The sequence below is a fragment of the Platalea leucorodia genome (genome assembly GCF_965183815.1).
Source record: "Platalea leucorodia genome assembly, chromosome: 4".
Classification (NCBI taxonomy): Eukaryota; Metazoa; Chordata; class Aves; order Pelecaniformes; family Threskiornithidae; genus Platalea; species Platalea leucorodia.
The window spans coordinates 102,832,803-102,860,478 of NC_138826.1; the positions used below are offsets into that span (position 1 = coordinate 102,832,803).

Below are 27,676 nucleotides of genomic sequence, written 5' to 3' on the forward strand. Positions count from 1 at the left end.
TTACAAGAACATTCCCAATTATTCCAAGACTGAGCAATGCCACCATAAGGTTAAGCAGTGGTGTTTCTTGTGTGTGTATTATGACACCAGCACCTTAATATTAATCATATTCTGGTTTTCCCACAGTCTCTCCACTGTAGCCAGTTCAAAGATTGAGCGTGATACAAACAACATTTAAAAGAAATATGAAATGAATGATTTATTCCCATACCATTAAAGCATGATAGGGAGAGAAATTTTATAGCGCTTATCATCGGTATATCCAAATAGATTGAAAATGTTAATGTTATATTTTCATGACTAATCCCAAAGCATTGCTTCCTTTGGCAAACTGCCTGCACTTTCTTCTTGATTACACAACACTGACTGCTCCACTTGGACAATTTAAATGTCCACACAAGCTTCCTCCGTGATGCTTGTTTGGTCAGATGGAGCTTTCAGTCGGAAATGTCTCCAACTTCGCTGTCACTGGATTGATGTCTTGTAATACCAATGTATGGCCTATGTATTTGACTCCCTTTGCTACTCCCTTGCTACTTAATAAATAGGATTTGATGTTTTGTACATGGACTCTAAACAGCATTTTTATGACAACTGTTATAATTGGTCTTTGCGAAATCTCAGAGTATTTTCCTTTTGTGAGCTGTTTTGGTAAGTGACATCATTCCAAAAGAGAGATGAGGAAAACTATACATCTCAGATCAAATGATTCCTAACTTCACTTGGCTTTCCAGTATCTGTCTCTCTCCTCTTATCTGCAGATATTTTCAAAAAGAGACCATCTCTGAACTCATGGTGGTGTAGGACCAGAATGATGTTTGGCTTCGTGTCGCTTCATTAAGACATGACAATCCTACTCCTTTGTTATGACCAAGTTATTAACAGTGGTCATCACTTCAGCAGCCTTTCTATGAATGTAGAAAGAATATATGAATAGATGTATGAATAGATCTCCTAATACATTGCTCATTAAGAAAGGGATCGCCTCCTGCAGCTTTGTGTGACTGAGATGAATGTATTTTTAATTGGCGCTTTCCCTGAAACATTCATGTCCTTGGGAAACTTCTGGCTTTTCTACAATCATGCATCCTTAAATACTCTGTTCTTTGCATTACAGCATGCTTATTCAGAACAGTGGAACGGAAGAGCAGTCTTTTTCTTGATCATTGCTGGCATCAGCCTCTCTTCACTTGTGTTTTGGAGCCACCTAATACTACAAAAGTGCAATACCAAGTTGCTTTGCTCAGAAATGAAGAAACTGGCTAGTAGTAATTTTTGAAGTTGAACTGGTACAATAGTAGTTTGATTCCAGTGCCACACTTAAATGTGTATTTGCCTCATTGGTAGTATAGAATATCAAGTTCATTATAAATTATGTGAATGATCCTCAAGTGCCACAGAGCATCCACAAGAAGAGACTGCACATTCAGATCAGTTAGAGATCTGCAGGTTGGCCTTTTGGAGCGCTGCTGCTGTGCACATGCAAGAGCAACATTTCCATTTTCTGCGTTTGTGATAATTGCTGTAAAGATCAGCCAGACCCTGGGTGTCTTATTATAATCACGTCTAGTTTCTTTTCAGGAGTTCCTGATGTGTTTGTTTTGATCCAGCTCTGAGGTGGCTGGATCTTGTTCATGTCATTTTAAGCACTCTTTTGTACAAGGAATTATCCTATGTGGAACAAGGCACCAATAACTGCAAAAAATATGGCCTTTTTTATACAAAAGGAGTCTCTTACTCCTTCCTTCCTACTCCTTTCTCTTCTACAAAAGGAGTTCATGGTACAGATCACAGGAATAATTCTACCACAGCTTCCAAAAACTCTTAAATGGAGCTTGAGAACATAGAAAACAGTAGAGGCTGTGAAAACAAAGTATTATTTATTGTCATTTACACATAGCACTTGATTAAAAATGTTAAATGTTTAATGAAATGCGTGCACTTTGACAAGTTGTCATTTTCAGCTAATAATGTAACATTAACTTTGGAAGGCAGAATTTCGTCTACAAGGCAATGGAAAATGGAAATGTTAGTATTTATTACTAGCAAAAAAATTAACCTTCATACAGCTATGTATGTGGAATATTAATCATCATCTGATGTTTTAATTTCTTTAATGACAACTCTCAGTTGCTTTTCTTATCCATCAAGACAATTTCAGGATTATAGAAGATATTTTATAAACACAATATATAAAAATGTTGAAACATGTCTTAAGTTGATTTTTTTCTACATCCAGCAGTTTATAAAGATATTTAAATGTTTTCAGGCTACTGAAAGTACTTTTTGTACATTTTATTAGGATAAGTGAGGTGCATTTCTTATCTTCCCAGACGATAAGGAAGATGGGGAGAGACTTTCAAGGCTTGAATATTATTAAATGACATTTGCTTTGCAAAGGCCTAGTTGGTTTTCTGCTTTCTGTATGTGGAGAGTGTGTTGTATGATACGCTTTAAAAACTAAAACAATGTGATCTTGTATTGGCTTGAAATGCTTACATGATATATTAATTGAAAAATAAGATACATAAAAAAGTAGTTGACAAATTCTCTGGTCATAACTGTATTTCCTAATACTAAGAATGTATCCTAGTAAAGAGGAAAAGAATGGAAATGAATTTCACTTAATATATACACTAGCACTCAAGTACTTGATGTTATATCTTGATTAAAAATAAAATAACTTCATGCAAACATTTTTCTCGGGGGGGAACAAAATGAACTTCTTAGAAAACTGAACATATTTACATCTGACAAAAGGTCAGATATAGGTTCTTCTCAGAAGTAAAACTGTGCCCCAAGAAAATCAGCACAGTATATGTAAATGAAGCAGGAGTCGTAGAAAATTATTTAAGGTTATATCTGTAAACCCTAGTTCTTGCAGCTTCTTAAAAACTGATTAATTTGACTATGCCTATTTCTACCTCAAGTGCAAAGGACAGAATAATAAATTTTTCCTCATGTAGGCAGAACTGGAGGCATTACAGAAATCAGTCAAACATTGATTCTTTTAAGACTAAACCTCACATTAAGTTAAATTTCACAAGTTACTCTATTGCAAAGAATTCTATGAATTAGTTACAAAATGGCAACATTGAAGTGTATTAAAACCAAAGGCAAATAATAATTTAACCATGGATTTTTGATTTATATACAGTTCAGTCCTATCGGTTTGTGCAAGCTGATACATAAGCATGACAAAAAAATACATTTTATTTTGAGGCTTCTGAGCTTCCCTTAAACTGTCTTTAAAATAAACCTTATTTTTCCTATGGTTTCTGCCTAAGAATTGTGGTCACCCTAACTGTCTAAGATAATATCAAGATGTGTCAATCTTGTTTTTTGATTATTTACCACGATCAGTAATTTTATCTCTGAAAACATAATTTCAGTATATCCAAACTTGCAATTGTTCTTTGTACCTTTTTCTTTTTGTAACTTTCCCTGCCTTGTGGTCAGCATTTTCTAGTTGCTTTCACTTCCATGTAAACCCTGTGTCCAAGAAGAAGAGCAATTCCTTGGCTACTACTGACTATGGTCACTACCTTCTAACTGATGCACATGAAGCAGAAACATTAGGAGGGGCACACAGTGAACTCCCAGAACCCAGCCCAGATCCATGTAACTGGGAGGAGGTGAGCAGAAGCACTCCTTGGCTGTTGTCCCACCTTTGCTTTTGCAGTGTTAATTGTATCCTACAAAATGCTTCACCTTAACATCCCCCAGGATGAATGGTTAATTCACCCTTCCGAATTGTTTTAGATTAAAAATTCAACAGGTGCCAGGGCTTTTGTGAGATTAAATTATGTTTTTTCAATGTTCTTGACAGCCCAGTCAGGATTTTAGATAACTATTACTGAGTTTAACAAGCTCGTTTTACTGTCTTCTAATAGCAGAATGATCAAAGACTACAGGATGAATGGAAGGCCGTGAGACCGAGTGATAGCAGGACTGATGGAGGAGAATGGTTTTGGGTCAACCTGCTGTAGACTTCAGACATTAAGCCAAGCTGAGTTTAAAGCATGTATCTCCCTTCTATCACTCTACATATACAGATACATGATAATGAAGAAAGATTATTGTATACAGTCATATGACATTGTAAAAATTTGATGGCTATTACAAAAATCCTTGGATTGCACTCAGCCTCCAGAAGCAAAAAAAAAAAAAATCATACATGCTTCCTATGTGCAGATACCTACATGACAGAATACTTTCAAACAGATTATATGAAAATTTCAAGATCTGGTTAATATATGCTATCCACCTTGATTTTCTCTAAAACAATATTTTCCTCAAAGAAGGATGAGGAAAACTTAAACCTGATTTTTTTTGAAAATTTTTAATACGTAGTTTAATATTACCGAGAGGTGCAAAAATACAGCAGCCCATCTAGTGCCTTTTAGCTCACAATGTACAGTCTGCATAGCAATTTTTAGATAACTAATATATACAACGTATGATAAAGCTGACCTAAATCTACAAAATTCTGAGAATAGATTGATGCTTTTCTATTCATCACTACACTGGCTGGCTACTGAAAAATATAATGTAAACCAAACACCATCTCCATGGCAATATGTGGGTCAACTGTAATGAATATGAAGCTAATTGCTGTATTTTCATGGATTATAATAAAAATAATGACCTGCAAGTCAGGATTTCCCTCGCTGGTAATCATAATCTGAGTTAAAGAGCTTCTGGCTAACAACAAACTGCTAGGCACATTTCCCTAGTGAATCAGTTCTGCTTAATTAAACTTCATTGAGGGAGCTGCTACATATTTTACCAACTAAAACCAAAACCAAAGCCACAAAAGAAAAAGAAAGCCAACTTACAAAGTGGGGATATACCTGTGTTGACATTTCCTGCTTTAGGATTCATCTTCTGAGCTTGACTTGCAGGAATAGGCTTATACGATTGACCTGTGGCTCTGTACATGGCTTGAACCCAGAGTATTCTATCCTGCTCATCGTCACTGGCAAATATTACTGTATCGCCTTCTTTAACAGCATTGAAAAACATTCGACCACCCTGAAGACCTGGAGCAGGAAACAGGAAGGTAATCTTAATAAAGACAAGTTACTTCTAAATCACCATCAATGTTTATCACATTATTGGTTTTCCTTTGTATGTATGTGTGGGGAGGAGGGGTGGGTGCCAAAACATTTTATAGGTATTTATGACCTAGAAATATGATAAAATCTAAAGCTATAAGGATCAAATGGTAATACATGGAAGTAAAATATAAGTAGAAAAAACATAGAAGTCATAGGAGTAAACATTTCCATAATTTCATTTCCAGTTCAATTCCAATTTATTTCATATTCACGTTCTCTGTGTCATATGCTATTTTGCATTTCTCTAACATATCCTCCTTGTAGGCATCATTTTCTTAGCTGGAAGTCCCCGTCAACTTTATCTCTTCTTGAACAGAGGCAGCTCCGTATCTCTTAGCAGCAGCAGCAGTGTTGCTGCTCCTTCCTTGGTACCTTTTTCTCATTCCAGTGTTTTGTTCTGAGAGCGCATAACCAGTGCAGCACACACCAGTCAAATGTGGCTGTGCCGGGGATTTTTTTATGACAACACAGTTTTGGCTTTCCAAACACTTCCTGAGCATTGTTTGCCTTCTCAATTATTCTCAACATTGAGCCAATGTTTCCAAAGATCAATCTTCAATATCTTAGAAGCCTCTTAAATTCGTAACTCTGAGTAATTTGTCTTAGCAAGCACTGTCACCATTCACTTCTTCTAAGTCATTTATGAATATACTTCACAGCACACTGCCACATGACTCCATCATCAAAAATAGAGAGAAAAGGATAAGACTGACTAGAATTCATAATTTTTTCCTTGTATCATATGTGGTCTTACAATGTTTCAGGCAACCTTAGTGTAAGTTTATTGTTCATTCTTCTTAAAACAAGGTTCTTTCTAAAAGCATGATTTTTCACACAAGAAAACCCTAGTGGAATAATTGCAAAAACTTCAGATGCTGAAAAGAAGAACCCTGGGTTTTCTGGATACTAGATCAAAATGAACAAACTGAATCAGCTGTTTTACACAAACATACCATACTTCAAAATCATGGAAAGTACCTGTGTGAGGAGCCGTATAATCCACAGTGTATCCTTCCAGTTGCATCAGTTCCTGAGGCTCAGATTTCTTTTCTCTGTAACTGCACATTGCAAATGTGTATTGGCTAACCTGAATAAGAAAAGGACTTCTTAATTGTTGAATTCCATTCTAGATTTGTGTAACACGTGTAACACTGTTTAAATTAGCTTTCAGTTGTGCTGAAGAAATAAATCCCATTTTTCTCCCCAGAAATATTTACAGTATAAAACTTAGCATTCTTTCCCCTTCCTGCCAAAAGGAAAGGAAAAAAAAAAGCCACAAACATATCTCTCTGCAGTTTCCTGAAATACAATGTATTTTGGGCTGTTGCTTTATAAAGAATGGAAAGGAAGCAAATTAGGTTCTGGTAGGGAAAATATTGATACCAGGGTACTGACCAAACCGCTCAGTCTACTGTGTGAGAAAAAAAGTCCTATATTCCAAGAAGCTGGGAAAAAAGGACTTTTATTTATAAAAGTACTCTTTGCATAAGGAGTGCCACAATAATCACACAGCTGGAAAGATGAACATATAATCTGGCCAGTTCTAGTTAAAGATGGTAAGTACCAGAACCTTCAGTCTGATTTTACAGTTTAATTTCTGCATCTTTTGCATCTGTGTTCATACCCATCTCCAGGTTGCTTGGCTCACTCGATACAGTACTGTGTAGGCCAAGCAGCGTGCAGCTGGCATGAACAACATCAGTTACTTCTCATCAAGTACAATTATTAAAAAAATAATAAAGCAATTAGAAGAGAATCTGTCATCATATGTTTTAAGTCTCCCTAGACAGAATAGAAAGCAGTAAGGAGAGCTGCGGAAAAAGTGACTGTAAAGATAAAGAAAGGAATGCAACAGCTGGGAGAGGAAAAGCAATCACTGAAACAAAACTGAGATGTTCCCAGCCTTAAATGAAGAGCTGGAAAGGCCATAAAAGGTGACCAGAAGAGCTTGTGAATCTGTTGAACACTTGAAACTTAAGGGAACTGAATTAGCATGGGCCTCTTAAACTCTTGTCTCCACGGACTGCAGGATACCTGGCCAACTGACTTCTTTTGAACTATAATATAATTTCTTAGATCAGTAAAATTATGCAAGGATCTAAGGACAGGCAAGGAACTTGTCTGATAGACGATGGACCGTCTTTATCTCAGTTGCTGACTGCTCAGCTAACTGTGACCTAGATTTATTGCTTTAGCTACAACTTCAGGAATGATCCTTTTTGAAGTAAAATTTTGACAGCTGATATCAACTTCATTCATATATTCGCTGGTGCTGTACCTGCATACCCAAAGTCCAGTGACTTCAGCTGCTATTGACAGAAGATTATTGACTCTGTAAAAGATTGATATTTTTGGAAAATAAGGATAGAAGCTGTGACTATTATCTGCATAATGCTCTGAAAATATTTCATTATTTTAAGTATTTGGGTTTTTTTGAAACAGGATTATGTTGTGCTATGTGTATGCAGTGTATGGTGACTGAACATCCTCTGCCACAGTGTGCACAAGCAAAAGGAACAAGTGTAACAGCTCTCTCCGCAAAACTGCCATCAGGCCTCAAATGCTGAACTGATGTCTCCAGAACCACAGCAGAAGTCTACAGCTGAGAGAAATTAAACACAGGTATTCCAGTTTAATTAATACATCAGTTAAGCAAAGGCAGTTTTATAGGATCAGCATTTGAAAGACATGGTTAGGCAACTAAAACTGAGTGCCAGCTTTCCACATCAAATTTAGTACATTCACTTAAGTGGGCTGTACCAAGGAGAGAGAGCTAAATATAAATAAACACAACAATCAATCTAGCCCATCACTTTCAGAAATTCAGATTTTCAGGCTAGAAGGGACTATTGCAGCCAGCCAGCCTGTCCTCCAGCATGACATACATGACAGAATTTCACCTCACTGTTTGTGCATTGCACCCATAGTTTTGCCTTCATTTATAGTATGTATTTTAGAAAGTGACTGTATTTTGGCTGAAAGGTTTTCAGTTATCCCTGGGGTAGCAGGGCAGGGCCTGGCAGCCAGGGCCCAGCCAGGAGCAGGGCAGCTGGGGGCACCGGGGCAGCCCCAGCCCCGGGCACTGGGCACCTCCCTGGCCACAGGCCAGGGCCGGGCTGGGATGTGGGCCTGCAGGTGGGCCTGGCTCGGCAGGGCCCATTGCTGGGCAGGGCCCATTGCTGAGCAGGGCAGGGCTGTGGGAAGCTGGAGACCAGTCCTGCCGCAGCGTTACTGGGGCAGGGGATGATGGCCCTGGGAGGCTGAAATGGGGTCCTGGGCTGTGGGCAGGGTGGGGAGGCCCTGGGCGGGCCGGGCAGGGACAGCCAGGGCCGGTGGTCCCCTTGGGGCCCTGACACAGCGCTCAGCCCCTACACCACGTCATCTGCTCTAGGCCCAGCAGCAATACCACCTCTGTTACTGCTTGGTATTTCCCCATTTATATTCCCAAGAACCATATTTGCCTTCGTGCACAAGCACGGAGGGAGCTGTTGGTTAGTCACACACCTCTAAGTCTTTTGCAATTATCACTGTATTTAATGAGAGCTCCCTCTTCTCCTTTTCTTGTAAACTGAACCTACAGATACCTGGCACTGAAGTAAAAACTTTTTTCAAATTATTCAGTTTTGTTGAATGAAATAACCTGATAGGCACCCACATCCCTCCCATTTTCATGTCAACAACTCTGTATAACCACACGGTTCAGACAAACTCAGCCATCAAAAAGGGAGCTAGCAGACACTAATTCTGGAAATGCACAGAATGCCCAGCTTTCTCAGATTTCTTTAGCCACTCTATGGTTTTGAAGATCAGCTTGTGGAAGAGCTGGGGTATGTCTCTTTTTGTTAATTTTTAACCTTACCCCTATAATAAGACAGAAATTATAATGCTGTCGATTTTACTTTTTTCAAACATATTTCAAATGCATTCTCTTATTTTGAAGGAACAATTTATCAAAAGATGTTCATGTCAAAATCAGTCTTACACTTCATCTTTCTGTTGAAAGTGAGGCATTTTAAAGTCTCTCCACCACAGAGACAAACAGAAAAACTCCAGAAAACTATGTGGGGGGGGAAAAAAAAAGTCTCAACAAAATAAAGAAATACAGAACTTGCCTTGTTTGTTTACATTCGCAATCTCTTAAACCCTTTTCCTTGTTGTTATCGGTGGCTGCTATCAGTTACTACAGAGAGAACCACCAGCACAATCTGAAATTACACTTTTTCGTATAGATCTATGACTGGGTTTAAGTGTATTTTTAGTACTTAATGGAGCTGTAGGTATTTTTTCCTTAGAATTCTGCAAATTAGTATCAATACTTCATGGAATAATGGGTACTCAAAAGTCAGGATTATGTACAGCACATTCTCAGACAAAAACAGAATCAAGCCACCTTCTTAAACAGTAATGCTTAACAGCAGGAGAGGGAACCTCCTTCCTAGAACTGCATTTACCTGAACTTCATAATTTTACAGAGGTCCAAACACCTGACCAGCAGCTGTTCTACCTACTTTGTAACAAAGCGGAAAACCAACAACCTGTGCATGCGTGACAGACAGATACGCACAGACATGTGGACATGAGTTATGAGCAAGTGTCACTAGGGGATGTCCCCATGGGGCAGAAAGACCCCATGTTCAGTGCACCGGGAGGAACCGTTACTGCAAACCTGGAGGCTGACGCCCTGCTACAGGGCATCACTGGGGAGCCTGCTTCAGGAGCTCAGCAGCAAGAACTAGCCTGCATAGCTGGGGTGTTCACAAAAAAATTAACTGTGAAACAAATCACTGGCTTTTCAAACATTAGAACAGATGAAATTAAAATGACAGAAGTGAAACTGTATTCAGATTACTGGAGGAAGATATTTTCAGACAGTAAACAAAGTAAAACACAGCATGTCCAGCTGAGGCTTTTTACGCAACATGTTATGTCCCTGTCTTTTTCTAGTTTGAAATGAATAATCTTTTAGAGAAGTGACTGGATTGTAAAAGGAAGAAAAGCAAGTATAATGAAGAGGTTAAAATTTCCAGACTCTGTAACCTTCCTATAACATTGAGCTGCTCTTTCACAAACCACTAACAACTTCTAATGTGTGTAGCAGTAACAAAGATGCACATTACTCACGTAATGCTCCTGAAAAATCAACATTATTCATCTAATTTCACACCTGAGTTGCATTTCCAAAGCACGTGTAAATCATACTGATAGCCTCTGTCTTACAACTGAATTTCATGGCCTTAATATTTTACTAACATAAGCTAAAAGCTAATCTGTAGAGGAAGACTCATCAATATGTCAATAATGTATCAATACAACAGACTGATATTCATTACTGAATGCTTATTTCACACATATTGACTTCAGCTTATTGTCAGTGTATATATCACGGCTGGACTATATAAATGAGCCAGAGCTGTCTGGACAGTAAATATTGATTTAAACACCCTATTTTTTTATATAGCCTTATTGAGTTGATAGCTGCTTTAAAATGAAATAGATGTCTAAATCCCATCACAGTTGGAAAATTCCTGTAATATTCTCCTCCAGTACTTCAATTTCAGCATAGAAAGCAGAAGATAGTTAAAATTAACTTGGCTGGAATAACCCGGTCTCCCAGGCGGCTCCACATCACACACAGAGAAAGACTATGTGTCTCTTAGGTGTGCACTTTAAAAATCAGATGACACCTGTGGCTTAGAGGAAGAGAACAAGGTCTTTATTTCTGTGAAAGGGGGGATGTAAAGTAGGAGGAGTGTTAAAGAAAAGCATGAAGGACAAGGGAGCACCTAGCTTTTTTTTTTTTCCTCTGTAACTTTAAGTTGTTTTCCCTTCACATCCATGCCTTAACAGCTATCCTATATAGAGATCTTCCCAACCTTTACAAATCTTAATAAAGTCACAAAAAGTCCTCGTCTCTTCACAGAGGACCTTGGTAAAATCATAACCCAAATGAATTCAGTAGACTTTCCAGAAGATCCTGTTCAACCTTACAACCATTACTCACTGTTTATCAAGATGCAAGCCAATTCCCATTGAAGCCAGGGAGAACTGGCAAATGCAAATACTCTCAGCTTTTAACTTTACTTTATTAAAGACCTCGTTCAGGACTTTTGTTTTCACATCCTTACAATTTTCATCATTTAGGAGCAGGAGGAGACCAGGTGAGTGCAACTGACAGAGTGGCAGAGAAACGAAGCAGGCTTTCTGTAAAGTAGTTTTAGAAGCCTTCATTCTTAAAAAAGCCTCATTAACAGGCTTTATCCTTCGTATGATGTTTATGTAGACTCACACTTTTAACAGTTTTCTGCCAACAAAGGACACAGAACACCGCTCTCTGAACTGACTCAGAAGAACATCAAATTTGTAACTGCAATCTGAAGACAAGCACAAATAGAAAATAATGATTTTTCCAAAGACTCACAAAAATCGTTCATTTCTCAGTTTTGACCACTCAAAATCTACTTTTCTATTCCTGTTCTATTAATCTCACGTTAATGTTACCATTTACTAGCTTGTGAAAATATCTACTGTTCTAGGTTTGGACAAAAAGTTATGAAATATCAGCCCAGCACATTTTTGTGGCCAAGAACAATTGCTACACTAGATTTTCTGTAACAACTACATTTTACCCAATTCAATATTGCAAGGAAGAACAAAAAATGGCATTATTCAAAAAATATTCATGAAAAAGTTCTTCATAGTAACTATTGTTGCTTTCATTTAATTTTAAAGGCAGGAAATCTTTGTTGAGATAGAATAAATGGAAGAGTAAGTACAATCCACTTTGTGAAATATAACTTTATTTTAAATTGAGTGCTGCTAGAAAGCTGTCAGCGGAATGTTTCAAAGTCACAACAATTTCATTCAGAAATTTCTAGGTTTTAGTTGAAACATTGCTCAGCGTAGGGACTCATTTATATATATATATCTGTGAAACTCAGTGACATTTCTGTTTACTACATATGTAAATTAAAAAAAAAAAAAAATACCCTGGATGTCTCTATGCTGTAAGAAGCTTGGAGTAGTGCTGCGTATGTTGCCTTAAGATACTGATTTACTGCTGGCTCCAGAAACCATATGTAAGAAAATTGATAGTCCAAGACTACTTTTTAATGAAATTTCATGGCAGACTACTAACCTGAACAAGAACAAAGTAGCGTTTTTTCCACCGCTTCCAAACCTTCTGTCCTAGAGCATACAAATATCTGCAAAGGAAATAATAAAGGGAATGTTTTTCCATTAATAAGCATGATATTAGGAGGACCCAATACAAATGAGTGTATTAATTTGCTCTACCTACTGAGCTGCTTCTTCAGTGTTGTCACATCTAAGAAGTGATTTTTTCTTCTATTTACTCAGATCATAAAAATGCAAAGATATTCCTTTTCACTCAAAATAAGACAAAAAGCAGAAACAAAAGATCTCATGTTTGAGAAGACTAACCTGCTTATCACTTATATTTCACTAATTGCCTCTGAAAATAGAAAAAAATAGCTTAAAGTAGAACACTCTTGACCACACAGAAATACCGAATGTTAGAAAAGTTAAACTCCCCAACACATTTTTTTCATTGGGTTTCCATAGATTTGCTAGCGTTTCTTTAGTCTGTGAGAAGTCAGTCACAGTGTCAGTTTGGGAAAATGCTCAAATAACAAAATGCCAGCAGACACACAAGATTAAATTTTTTTCCAGAGTAAACTAGAATCTCATTTCCCAAACAGAAGCACTTCACTACAAACACTCTTAGATTACAAAAAACCTCCTTGTCACCTTGGCAATTGCCAGGCTTTAAATCAGACGACGTAATCAGAAGTATCAACCAGTGAGATGACAAAACCACAGATGTTGATACTGTTTGGTGGCAGAGGAAGCACCCTCATTACCAAGAAGTTGCAAGTTTTACGGCATTACAGTGACATTTTTTTCTGTCACTGTGGTCATGTTGCACTGTTGTTAACAAACGCAGCAAGAGGAAAAGGATGAGCTGTGGGATCGTAAGCAAGAGGCTATGAGTGGTAAGGGTCTGTTGCTTAAAACCTGACAGGAGAGCAAAATATGACCTATGAGATGCCCCTTCTGGCTGGCCAGCTTCTACCAAGGGCGTCTAGCACAACTAGGCGGGTCAAAGGCAGAACAAAGATCCAAATTGTTCAGACCAATGAATGCTGGCTTCACAGAGGATGCTGGCACATACATTACAGAGAAGTTTATTATAACTAGGACTGGAGGTGGTTGGTTGGATGGTTGGTAGATGGACAGGTGCCTTTGTGGTAAGAGAATAGCGTCTGCTGCCCTCTACTTTCTGATCACTTCTGGGGCTTTGTTGCCCAGTGGTTTTTAACTCAGTCAAAGAACAGAGCAATGAACCAACACCTCATGTGAAACAGGCAATAAGATACAGGCAATACCTTTTTTCCACCTGTCCTGGTTATACACTCAAGTACATTCTTGCCCGCTTTAGGTATCACAAAGGACAAATTTTTGTCTAACATGAATGTTCAGCGTAATGCTTACAGTGGTTTGTCAGATTACGTAGCGGCTCCCTCGTTACTACAACACTGATATCTTGCCCTTCTTCAACTCCTGCTACACACCTGTGTTGAACCTCTGCCTCACTTGGTTACTCTGCTTTTTATAAAAATGTAGGAGAGAGAGAGGACAATCGGCTTTGTGTACAGGACTACCATGTGATATAGCTTGCTTTGAACAGTCCAGATCCTGCCACGCTCTTAATTAACTTCTTAATTCTGTGATTATTATAAATTCAATAAAAAGAAAGGAGAGGAGTAAGGGTTATGTCAGAAAAGGTATCAAAAAAGGGCCTCCTAGGGTTTATTTGAAAGTTTATAATGTTTTGCAACTAAGGAAGCATTTACCTCACGGAGTGAGAGACGTGTATTCCCCCACAAAATATGAACTGTTTTGCTTTTCATATATATTTCAAAAGAGCCAGGCATGTTGCCCTAGACTGAGAACATTTACTTCCCCCAAAGCATAACACATTGCTATTGCCCCATTAATCTCTTTACTATTGGCACAGGATGGATGGGGAATGACTGATGAATTTCATCCAGCCTTGAAGATTAATGACTGGGGGGAGAAAAGCGAAAGGGTCCACAGTTGGCCTTTGGGCTCTCTCAGTCCTAAGCCGACCCCGTTCTTCATGGCGATTCTGCCACCGCATCCCTCGGAACATCCTGTAGGTTTCTCTGATGTGTGTCGGAGGACAACTGCCCCATGGACTGCGAAGACCAACTGAGAATAGACAGTCCTCAAATGCTACAGTACAAAGAGATCCTGACCATGTTCCCACCCTCTTGGCATGTCTTAAATGACTGTAAAGGAGCCACAGACTAACAGAGGATTCTTCTTGCTCGAGAATATTCTTGGTATCATCATCAGCAGTGACTTCATGTTCTAACAGGAACATGGCAGAAAATGAGTAACCCAACCCTACAAACACCAGGTTTAATTCATCCTTTTTCACTATTAACTGAGCCCGGTACAGAAAGGTGCTTTTAAAATAAGAGATCGTAAAAGAACACTTGCTATCAGAGAAAAGGTTGGTTGCTTTTTAAATTGCTTTTCATGTAAGATATACCACATACAGTCCTGCAATACAGGCAGAACTATCACAGGTTACAGTAAATTCAAAATTATAAAAGAAGAAAGCATACAAAAAAGAAATTAAATAGCAACATGCACTTTTTATTCCTCCTATAAATCACTTCCAACTAAGGTATTAAATAAGAGCCTCCTTGGGAAACAAAGGACCGGAACATTAACTACCTAACTTTAAAATCCTCTGGTCTTAGATAAGATTAGGTAACAAAGAAAATAGCATTCAGGACACAAAGCTGGGATTTATTATAGAAGTGCAAAGACTTATGTTACTTGGTTTTACAAATCACTATAAACACACAGTTATAATCTTATGTTATTAATCCCTCTTCCAGTGCCATCTCTAATGGTGACAGTTTTTTTCCAAATGTAGAAATTTTCAGCCATTTCCATGGGCTATATCCTGTGCTCATCTTAAGTGTGCACACTCCTGAAACACGAGGAGATTAATTCTTACTCAAGAGTCTAATGTTTATACCCAGACGGAGCCAAACATCCTAGACTCCTAGAATCCTGTTTGAACTTCTCTTTCCCATTTATTTTCCATTGAAAAAAATGGGAAGCAAAGGACCTAAGAACCTTGTTAAAATTGGACGGTAGTATCTAGGATTTGTATGAACTGCAGTTGACGTCTAGAAAAGAAAAACTCTACAAAAGCCAGCTTCCAGAATTAAATGACACTTGGGTTTCACAACTGGAGCAGAAAATTAAGATGTTAACAGATTCAGAAGTGAACGAAATCCTAAAGCTAAGTTGAAGAATGTTTAAGATGGGGAATGGCATCATTTTTCACGGGTCCGAGGTAAATGTCAGCACCACAAACCAGAGCAGACCCTCATAGTCACCAACTCACAGAGCTGCAGCCTGCTCTTTCTCTACCCATACGTGTATCTGTATTCACCTACAAGCCTTGCTCACTCTCTCCATCCAAAAAAATGTGCACGAGATGCATACCGTTAATTCTTCAGACTGTTTTAAAAACTCTCAGCAGCAACACGAAACACACAGCAGCCATTCCTTCAAACACTGTACCTTTCCTTAGGTAGAACATTCTGTGCGATACAAAGAAGAAACCGATATACAGAAGTAGCCAATTCCATATTTCTAAAAATTCACCACACCATTTGCTACAATTTTTCTCACTCTAATTTGGGTTCCAGCGTTGGGATAATCTAAAATAATTCTTGAATTACTACAGTTCAGCCATACACTGAGAAGAGAGATACTGAAACAGTTCCCCTGCATCTGAGCACTAAAATAGTAATTGCTTATGACTAAATAGATTTGTTTTGATTTCTCTTTAAGACCATGTTTTGAGAGTGTTTCATGAGTAAATTGATGAGAAGTTAGGAAAGATTGGTTTTCTGATGTACACAGAAACAGATATAGATGGCAGACTTTTATTCTGTAAAAATATATTAATATAATAAATAAGATACGTATACATAACATCTGTATCTGTACATGTGCACATTAGAAAGCATATTTATAGTTAAGATGTATATGCTTGGTTGCCTTCTTCAGTCTGTTTATATTACTCACATAATTTCCAGTAACTTAAGACTAATATACCTGCTTTTATATAGCACATAGAAAACAGGACCTCGATGAAACATGTTGAGTCATTACGTGCTACCCCAATGTAAAGATTTTCTAACACAGTTTCGTAGTAATATGAAAACGTAACCGAACGTACAAACCATGCAATCATTTCCCTGAGACTTTTTCTCTTAGAAACAGTTCTACAGTTTTCTTCAACATTAGTTAATACTGCTTTCTTTCTCTTCACTCACTCCCAAATTAAAAAGTGAAAATCGGATTTGTATGAAGTCACAGATTTACCTGATTACACCTCAAAATGCTTACAACATGGTAGAAAAAGAAACCTTAAATATTTAAAGTTCATTCCCCTGGAAAACAAATAAAAATACAAGAAATGACATTTCCACTACAAAACACAGAAACACCCGGATAAAAATGTTTTATAAATCATCTTTTCCCCGTCAGTATCATTTTCTCTTCCGGGAATAGAACAAACAAACTGAACAACGATTTTCTTTAAAAAGTCTGAGCATCAGTATATTTTAAATATATAAAGGCTGAATGTTTTTCAAAACCATATTGCTAAATATTACAGTTCAGTTTCAATTATGTGATGACATACACAGGAAATGATGGCAGCTTATTTGCTCTAAGTCCATGCTGCGAGAGTGCAGGGTTCTACTTTTTGATGAAAAAATCAGCACTAATGAATAGCTGAAAAACATAATTGAGTGTGGAATACCGGAGCTATTCACTGCTGGAGAAATGAGAAAGGACTTACTACTTCTACAGAGATCATTTTTAGACCAGCCTTTTTATTCTAAGGAATGAAGCAATCTATCTACATCTTGAATGATAAATTCTCTACTTGTAAAAGGCTTCATTTATCACAAACAATGAAAAAAATATAGAAAGAAAAATCAATACGTGTAGCAGTTTAGTCCAGCAAAGGCCTTTCTTAAAGAGAAACCTCAGTCAAGGTTGAAAGAGCAATTAATGCAGTCTCAAAAATCTGGGCCACTCTGATAGAGTTCGGTTAACATGTGGCAGAAGTAATCATCCACTTGTGAAAATGATTTTCAGTTCATTCTCAAACACCTTTCAGACACTCATGATCCCATTTAACTGACAACAATACAGGCTATCTGTGGGCATCATTGCATTCGCTGTGAGAGCCAATGGGGACCAAATGCCCACAGGCACTTTCAGTCATCCCTGCGCGCTTGCATAAAAGGAATCTTCCTTGCACCGCATTCCTTCTTTTATTTAACCCCGCAAGATTAAGCCATTTTTTTGTCTTCAGTTGAGGATGAGAGAGAAAACTGATTCAAGACAACAATATGACCTGGGTCATAAGAAACCTAGCTGTAAACATTCTCGGATTCATTTTAGTACTTTCTGTGCTCTTGAGAAAGAGAACTAAATAAGCCTTCAACAGATGGAATGAAAGAAATCAGCCTAAACTTCTACTGTAATTATGCCTGCTAAGGATAAAGAAATGTTGAAGAATGTCAAGTAATACGAACACCACAGCCACAGAAAACAGTTCCATTTATTCCAATAAGCAAGATACTCATAATATGAACAAGAAAACGCGTGGGGTTCCCCCCCCGAACAACTTTTCACTTAGAGTATAAATGGTTATTGGTATGCTGGAAGATCAGATACCCCTATATTCTTTTAACAGTAATATCCTACTGCACTCCAGAGCGCTTCAACATTTGTGAATATGCATGCCAGTACTTAAGGAACCCGTGAAGTAACTGCAATAGCAACTTGAGAATTATTAATCCAATTTATGGCATATCATGAAACCTGTTTGGTATGTAAAGTGGGAGTGTTTGTCAAGACAAAAACCCACATCCTTTAGCCTTGAGAGAATTCCAGGCAACTAAAGAATGAAATCCTTCAGATGCAACGTCAATGTAGAAAGTGCTCAGATTCTAATGTAATCTAACTGTAATGTAAGCAGATAATGCAGCACAACTGCGAAACAGCTGGCGCTGAGGAGCAGACACCCGCTCTGTGATTTTTGATGCAGCTTACTTTGGACTAGCTCTAGTCTGAACCCACGGACCAAACAGCTACCAGCGGCTGCAGCATATATGGGTGCGCCCCCGGAGCTCACCTCTTGGTTTAATTTCAGCTAAAAGGGCAACAGTCTGTGACCACAGACCGTTCCCTGATGCGAAACAAAGCACAGTAAGCAGGAACAACTAAGAGGTTGGTTTTAAAAGTGAAAATCCGAATTTAAATGCTAATGTTGATGTAGTAGAAAAAGTTCCAATTGCACTGCTTTCCCTTGAGGATCCAGTTTGGGTGTGGAAACAGTTCTTTACATTGCCAGACCTTACATCAACTCGGAAGCATCCTGAGCACCCAGAAGCATCCGAGCATCCAGCCTAGACATCTCTCCATGTCACGGGAAGCACATGACACTGCAATTAGATAGAAAAACTGGTGACCCTTTTTCCAGCCAGGCAGTGGTATTATTTGTGATCTAGAAAGCCTAAATGGCCGAGGACCTGTTAATATGAAAAATCTACTTTTGTCTCTAGGTCATACACTGCCACTGAGGGAACTGGTCCAAACACCCTGCTCAGCGTCACACTGGTAGAAAACAAATCAATGCACTAAGCTGCCAACTGAAGCAACTCCAAGCCTGGAGTCCCAGTGTTGAAAATAGCTCACTTTTGGGAAGAGCGGCGGAGGCTAGTAGGAGCAGCGAACTCTTTGAGGAATGATACTTGGCTTTGGTTATCTCTGGCTTGTTATGTATTTCTTTTCACTGTCTAGAAAGCTACTTTTGAATTGATAGAACTTTAATTTCTTAAAGAATACAGACCTCAGCAGAGCTAATTTTGTATTTTTTGGTAATAAAACATGTAAGTAGAACAAGATGCATACATTTCCATCCTAAAGACTGTAAATTCTAACTATCTTCGTAACATCTGTTGTCATCATCACTAGTACGTATTTTAAAGTCCTCATGAATTAGTATAAGAGATACATGTGATCTTGCAAAGGCATGAGGAAATATGTTACACCTGGTATCTCTATTTGTGATTTGAAATGAAGCACAGAAATTATGATAATGAATTAGTCTAGCACTTTCCTTCAATTTGTGCACACAGAAGATGTTTATCCATGGTGGATATGGTGATGGTTTAAAACTATTTTTAAAAATTCTTGACAGCTGGATTTTCTAAAAAAATCCCTAAAATAATTCAATTAAGAACACTATTTTAAAACATCGCCAAAGTTTTGAAAGAAATCAGTTTAACAAGTCCTAACTTACCTATCATTATTTTCTTAATAGGAGCATTGCTTGATGCTTGAGTAGTGCTTTATAAACTTCAGGTAATTCCTCCTCACAACACGTCCAGTGAGGGAGGTTAGCATTATTACGCTAGCTTCTGTGGGAGAGAAACCGAACTGGGGAAAAGCAAGAACTGTTCAGAACCTGAGGTCCTAGCGCAGCAGAAGAAACACTCGGGAAAGCCTCACACCAGCCGTTATCTTCCAGACATGAGAAAACGCATTTCAGAAGCCTGTAAAGCTGTTCAGCCTTTTCACTCCATGTGTCAAAACATGCAAATCGTTCATGAATTAAAAAAAAAAAAAAAAAAAAAGAAAATGTTCCAAAGGGAAACAGCAAATTAAATGCTTGTCTTTGCAACTCCACTATGCCACTTTCAGTGACCGTGTTTCCCTTGTACTTTGTATGGCTCCAGCGTAAACTACTCGGGGCATGCTTCATCTTCAGCGCTTTGCAAATTACCCTTTGGAAGTGCCCTTCTGCCTCTATTGGCTATACCAGATCCTTACAGAGCCAAGACTCCAAACCAAGGCATTGCAGTTAGTTGCCTGAAAACACATGAAATGAAGGAGGCTTTCTGTAGCTAGGAATCTTGAAAAGTAGATAATGTGACATTCACAGAAAATATTTGTTGTTTGCAGTCTGACAAAAGTACTCATTCTAAAGCACAATTCAGAATAATATATATTAGTTTGCTCTTTTCAGTCAGTGCTGTGGGATAAAGCTTCTGTGGATGCAAGGACTGAACTTAGCCGATAATGAACAGAGACTACACTGACTGTAAAGATTTCAAAATGCTTGGCACACCTGGTAGGAAAAACTTTTTAGTTGTGCTACTACAGAGCAGTCCAGTGCTAGAGTACAATTTAAGCAACAGTGGGGAAAATGCAGTTACATTCTTGGAATTCATATACAATCTTTGAAATAGCAGTCTCTCCCCACGTTGCAGAAATAAAAAGCTTTTTATTGGGAACTATGTGATTTTCTTCTGGATTAAAATTTTGACACTTCATGGTCTCATATATTGGAAAACTCCCTTTTAATCTACCAGACCACGTAAACACTGGAACCAATGAATACCACTTCTCTTTCCATCCAACCTACAACAGCAGAAAACCACATGATGCTGCCTGTATCAGTGGTGCAGACCGTCTCTGTCGCATCTCTAGCACCTCTAAGGAATGTAGGAACAGTGCCAGACATTAATTTCCATTCTCACACAGCAAAGCAACTGTTATGGCTTGTTTCCATAAACTCAAATTACTTACATTTCATTGTGCATTTTAGGCATTCCTGGACAGGTTTGTAAAAGAGGAATTCAATTGCACTGAACGTTAGTATAAGCAAAGAACCACATCTGGCTCAGAAAGTCCTTGTTCTGCAGACGGGTGGAGTCTGAAAGAGTACTGAGACTACTCTTACAAACTTTCACAGTCATCTGCTGCTGGCCATGAGGGGAGACACGATACCGGGTTAGATGAACATTTCGTCCAAGATACTATGGCTCATCTAATATTCTGATAGAGACATTCGCCCTTGGAAAACCTCCTAGTGCAGAACGACAACCGCAGGTGATCCTTTCATCAAAAGTTAGAGTCAAAAAAGTACTTTTATACTCCTGGCCACCTTTTGATGACAATACAGGAGGAAGAACAAGGAAAAAAGCTTTTATAGCCTGACCCAGCTAATCAGTTCTCTTAAAATACCTGTTTTAAGAAACTTTCCTATACAGAATACATGTAGAATTTTAAAGATGCCAAAGAAACGAAAAGATTTCTGACTCCATGTCACTTTGGCTCTTTTGAAGAAACTTTCTCTATGAAAGAACGGAGACATGGCCACCCGAAAGCACGTTCAGGCCCGTACCTTGTTCCCAACAGGATGCGGAGGGAAGCAGCAACTGGATGGAAGCACGTAGTCACACATCCCCAGAATTTTCTCCTGTACTCCTGCTATTACTGGCTCTACAAGTTTCTTTATCTAGAACTGGTGTCTCTGTATTTACGACATCTTAATGGATTTTTGTTTCAATGAATTTCCGTATTTCAATGAATTTTCATAATGGTTTTCTCAACCCTTTTAAAACTTCCAAAATCTACACCTAGCAGCACAGCTCCACATCTCAACCACCTGTGCCTAGAAGCAGCTCTTTTGGTTTGCTCTGAAACTGCTGCCTACTAGTAGTATTTACCCATTGCCTTGTGGCACTGGAAGAGACAGCTTCCAGTGCGCAATAATTTGCATTAGAACCGCTAATGTGATTGGATGTTTATCCCTGGAAATGCCACACAGAAGCAAACAATCTAAAACTGAATTCCACAGGAGTTATTCTAGGAAACAATAGAAATATATCACTGAGAAATACTTCCCCTTTGAGAAATTTACTTTAGTACCCCTTTACGGAATTCAGGATTTTTAAAATGGATTAACATAATTAGGAAAAAAAATCCTAAAGAAACGTTAATATCTTGAAAATGGTTTTGTTTTGGATGTTGGTTAGACAAAAATATAAGTGATATAAAAGAAAGATACAAGTCTGTAACAACAGCATGGATTTGCTATTTGTCAAAGGTTCTTTACCGTAACAAACACATAGAAAATAAGAACATCCAAATGCACTGCCCCTGCACTAGAGTTATTAAACTGGAGCTGTAGGAGGAGGACTTCAGGAATACAGAATTTACCACCTGTGAGGGAGCATCAGAGCCATCTACTGGGGTCAGCCCATTCCTGCTGCACAGCACTGCTCTGACAAGCAACTGTCTCCCCAAAACAGCAATACTAAAGTGATACTCAACCGTAAAACTGCTGTTACATAAAAATAAAAAATCAATCCATAAAATCTAAGAGAAAATGTAAGTTGCAACACTGATGAACTGCATGTGAGGGGAGGTTTGAATGGTCTCTCCTCACTTGAAGTTTTAGAAATACTTTTTTAAGAACAGCATATATTTGTATATAACACAAAGGGTAAAATGCCTTCTATAAGTGTTTTGGTGATCAATTTAAATGGAATAAAAATTATAATTAATCTTTTTAGTATCACTCATTGATTATTTTTCAAATCTGAGATTGAGATTTTTCAATCTCTTTCCCCAAACAGAACTTTATGTGTCTGTGTGCATATATATTTAGGTGCACCTATATAAAAGACTAATTACTTGCTATAACTCAGTCAAGTGTTAGAGAGCAGAGTAGTTCCAGTGTCCCATAAACCTACTGGAATAGCTACCTCCACTCTCCAAATATTTGATATAGCAAAATACTATAACAGATTTTATTGGAATTTGCAGAGCTAAATTTCCAACTAGGCTTTAATAACTCCCACATTAAATATTTTAAAACCTTCTTCTAAAATAGACACTATATATACAGAGAAAAACTACGCTTATAGCTACTAAGAAGCTACACTTGGAAACTTCTAAAATCGACATGCAATTGCTTTATCTGTATTGGCCAGGAAAATATGCACTCTTCTCAACTACAGAATTTTCACAAAACTATATAAACAATCAAAAGTGAGATTCATTTAGCTGCATTATAACCATATTCCTGTCTTCTCCCTTAATTTAACCATGCTGCCCTCCTGTGGATGTCAGTATATGTATAATGCAATGGCCCAGACTAAGAAAATCTAGTTCCAATTGATCCCTGCTACCTGTTTGTGACTGACTTGAAGAGGAAAGAAAATGCCACTGTGTAACCACAAAAAGTGGTCTAATTAAAATTCAGGGCAAGGACTGTGAAACTTATATTTTAAATAGTTTGAAAATGAATATTTTAAGTAAGTAGAATGTCTTATTATTCCACAAATCATGTATATATGGGAACACAGTCATACATATTAATAATACATTTATTCTCAAATTAGGGGGAGAACATTCATTGCATAATGATGAGTTACTTCATCCGCTGAAGTGCCAACACAGTTGAACACATATCGCATAATGACGAGTTACTTCACCCACTGAAGTGCCAACGCAGTTGAACACATATATTATAAAGATTATCCAACAACTCAAAAAGCATGGAAATAATTTGCAAAAGTATCAGTATTTGGTAAACTGAAAAAGTGCCAGTTGGTGAAACTGTAATCTTTTTTTCCTCGTACAGAGATAGCAAATACATCTTGAGGAATTATTGAGTCAAAAATACGTTATGTCATTAAAGAAAAATATCAAAAATGGTTTGGAGTAGAAGAATCTAAAATTAAGGAGAGGTATAATCAATTATTCAAAGAAACGATCTCATGCAGGAAAAAATCTTTTTTGATCAATTACATTTTCCATAAAGTCCCTGTTCTAGTAAGCTGTTACTATTTAACTGGAAATAAATATTATGCACTAAAACATTTGTATAATTTGAGCTCATCTCAAATGAGCTAAGAGTTGTGAGATTTGTTAAATCATTGGTTTAAAACAGATCAGCACGGAACAAATACCAAAACCACTAAAGTACAATAGCTGGAGTGACACAACGCTGCCGTTTTTCTTCCAGACTAAATTTGTAAATGCTGACAAATTATGCTTAAAGTCTTAATGATAAAGAATGCTTAAAAATATACTCTTCTTTCTGAAGAAAGACTAAAATTTCTAAAAGCTACAAAACATAGAGTGATACTTTCTAATTTTAAAATATAATGTTAGAAAGTAAACACTTTTTCTTTAGAACTCTTTTTTGTCTTTAACTCAAATAAAAACGAAAAGCAAAATGCTAAATTTTAAATCAAGCCACTCCCTGCCAAAATATTTTATATATTATTGAAAAGACTGTGAAATAAATAGAAAGTCTCAGGAAAGCGAAAAACTGTAAGAAATTATTTTGGACAAGACATTTAGTATAGTCACATGCTATTTTGTGCCAATTAGCAAAGTTGCTAACATGCCATATCAATAAAAACAACTGACCTAAGTAGTGGGGCTAATTAAATGCAATAAGATAATTAAATGCTTCTCAATATATAATAAAAAATTATGGCTGAAAGTGTTCCATAATGTTGTCTTTTTGTTTTCCTATTATCTGCTTTTCTGCCGACATTTAATCAGTGTATCCATATGCATAAAAGATAGATAGAGTCCAGATGTTAATGTGTTAGTGGCAGGAATCAGGTGTTCAATTAAAATTTATTGAGTGTGCAAGGAAGAAAAACAAGCCTTCCATTAAGTTGAATACATACAGCTCAATTAATAATGAATGTAGCATTTGTGATTAAATTGAACACTCACATTCTATAATGGCAATAAAATTTTACAAGACATATGATTATTAACTTAATCTTAATCATACAATACTAATCTAGGGATCAGAGTTATCTTCTGTTTGAAAATGGATCCATTGCTTCTCAATATAAAAAATAATGGTAAAGCTGCATTTACACAAATTGTTGGTTCCTCTCCTCTGATGCATTTTTTTTTGGCTAAGTAGCGAATGAAAGAAAAGCAGCTGTAACATTTCTGGAGATCCTAGTCTAGCACGTGATCTCAGCTACTGGCAATATTTGTTATATTTAATACCAGCCCCAGTTGTGTTGTTTGCATAACAACTCCAATTTTGTTTGGATGCATTCATTACTCAAAATGTGTTTCTAAATGGCTTGACTGGAAGATCCTTAAAATGACGTCTCATGACCATGTAACGGGGTATTGGTTCCCACCCTACGGCCCTTAACCTAAAAGGAATCATTCTGTAGTCTATGTGTTCAGACCCCTGTGTCAGATTTCAGCTTGCCCTCCAAAGCTAAGACTTACAGCCAGATGAAAAAGGGCTAGAGAGCCATAAACGTTCAGTTTTAGGAAAGAGACTGGCCCCTCAGGAGTCCAGGTGTGAGAGGAACACATCCTCAGGTAGACTTCTCCACACCAGCACTACTACGAACTGAGCCAAGTTTCTTATTCTCTTCTACTTGGTCAATGTCATGGTGCAGTCAACTTAAAACTTTGACCTTAAAATGGTTTCAAAATTTAAAGAAGCTTAAAATACCAGTGGTCAAAATCAGAAATGAAGGAACACATGATGAAAACAGCAACTTCTAAGCCACCGATTTACTGAACAAGAGTTACTAGTTTTGTATTTAGGAATCTGTTCTCTCACCAGAACCATATAGCTTTTAACCTTTGGAATAAACTTTGAAGAAAAGCAGATGCCAGTTTTGGGCTGGCAATCTTGTAACTTTATCAGAGGAGCTCTCCATCTGGTAAAGCAAAGGAATTTGGTCTGACCCTGATGGAGACTTAGCAGTGGAACTCAAACCTACACCTACCACGACACTTCCCCTGCCAATTTGTCCCTGGTTTATTCCATAAAAGCAGCATGAAAGATAATCGAACACGTCTTTTCTGTCTCTTGCTCCAAAGACAAACCATGCACAGGATCTGACGTACCATTTCATATGCATTTTTCACCTACCTGATCTCTATTATCATTTATGCATAAAGTGAAAAAAAAATTCCACACGTTACAAAAAGACAAAGCAATACTACATCATTGAACAGACACAAAGTTAATGTAGGATGGGATTAAATTAAACCAAGTTTGTGACAGTAAGCAACACTAAAAAGATTATTTGTAGTGCAGGGTGAGCTCCTCATTACCGTTTCTATTTAAATAAAAAGACAGAGTGAGCTAATCATGCAGAACTCTGTATGAAAGCACTGCTACGCCAATGACATCGCAGAAACCACCAGCCTACCAAGGTGATGCCGTCACGTTGCTTATTTAGGGATGTGAGATGTACTCGAGGTCCCTAACAAAATGGTACGGTATGGAACTGCCAACACAATTGTGTTGACATTTCACAGGATGTCAACTATTTAAAGGGACCTGGCTGTGATGAATATACTATTCGGGCAAAACAACAGTAGTGCAGGGCTATGGGGACTCTGTTAGTATGCGAAAATTAAACGCAATACTGTAATCTTTGAAATTATACTACTGGGGAGGAAAAAAACCCATTAAATTGGATTTATAAAAAGTTACTTCTGCCTTTATATCGAGTATTGTGTTAAAATTATTTTGGCCATACAGAGTAGTATTATAATAATATTATGAATTGAAATCCACCCTCAGACACAGTATAGCACAACTGACCCTACAGTATCGAACTGAGCCAGCATTCTAGCACATACAGAGGATTAGATTAGTTATGTACAGTCAGCATTTGAAATTAATTTTGCTGTTGTAAGTGCCTTTGATTTTCTATGGGTTTATATTCAAAAAGATAAAAATTAGGTGAATTTTACCTTCTTACAAGTAACAGATGGACAGCACAAGCGACAGAAGGACACAACAGGCAGGTGGCATGCCCCCATCCTTGCAGTTAATAGTACTGGCACTCTCTGCATAGAAATAATGCCAGGCCATGCCAGACCATATGCAATGTCAATGTATGTCAGGTGGAAATAACTCTTTCTTAAATTCTATGTCGCAGATTAGCGTATGGTACCAAGAAACAAGTCAGATCACCTGACGAGACAGGCTAATAAACAAACTGCATCCTTCACCTGCATGGTATGTGTGCTGTGCTGATTTGTAGTAGAATAAAGCAATATAAACAAAATCTAAAACAACTATTTCAATGATGTTTGGTCCTGCAGTCTGGGAAAATAAGAATATTGCTTAGGTGACTATGTACAGTAATAATGTTATGAATATCACAATCAGTTACAGCTTCATTACTACACTCATACATATAAGGGAAGTTTCCAGACAACTTTTAAAAAGAATTTAGATGGCAAGAAACTTAAAAATTATAATACAAAATAAATAAAAATATAATACAAAGTAAATATATATATTCTACTATATATAATTCTGGAATAGGTTATGAAGCAGGGATACTTGTGTACAATTTCATTCTAAAGATACTGTCAGGAATACTTTGGGTGTATTTACAGAATAGTAATTTTTTTCTCAAGTTTTAAGCAAAACTAAAAGTCAGATGTTGTTCTGAATGGTACTTTTCCAAAGCTATGGGAAATGTGTAACAACAGCATAAAGAAATTTAAGCTAAAGAAGCCATCCTGAACATTGCAGTCAGACCAGAGTCTCCTCAATTAGACTGTAGAGTTACTGGGAAGTT

The 27,676-nt window shown here is 37.5% G+C and overlaps 1 protein-coding gene across 6 annotated transcripts in view; it reads right to left on the reverse strand.

The window, feature by feature from the left end:
* Window positions 1–27,676, reverse strand: part of CADPS2 (calcium dependent secretion activator 2) — a gene marked incomplete at both ends in the record, with an annotated part of 322,949 nt that overhangs the window by 112,273 nt on the left and 183,000 nt on the right. For all 6 annotated transcript variants that reach the window (XM_082308684.1, XM_082308683.1, XM_082308681.1 and 3 more), the window contains 3 exons: window positions 4,839–5,042; window positions 6,099–6,207; window positions 12,256–12,322. In XM_082308684.1, the coding sequence (XP_082164810.1) occupies window positions 4,839–5,042; window positions 6,099–6,207; window positions 12,256–12,322 (380 nt within the window). The remainder of the gene's footprint in view (window positions 1–4,838; window positions 5,043–6,098; window positions 6,208–12,255; window positions 12,323–27,676) is intronic.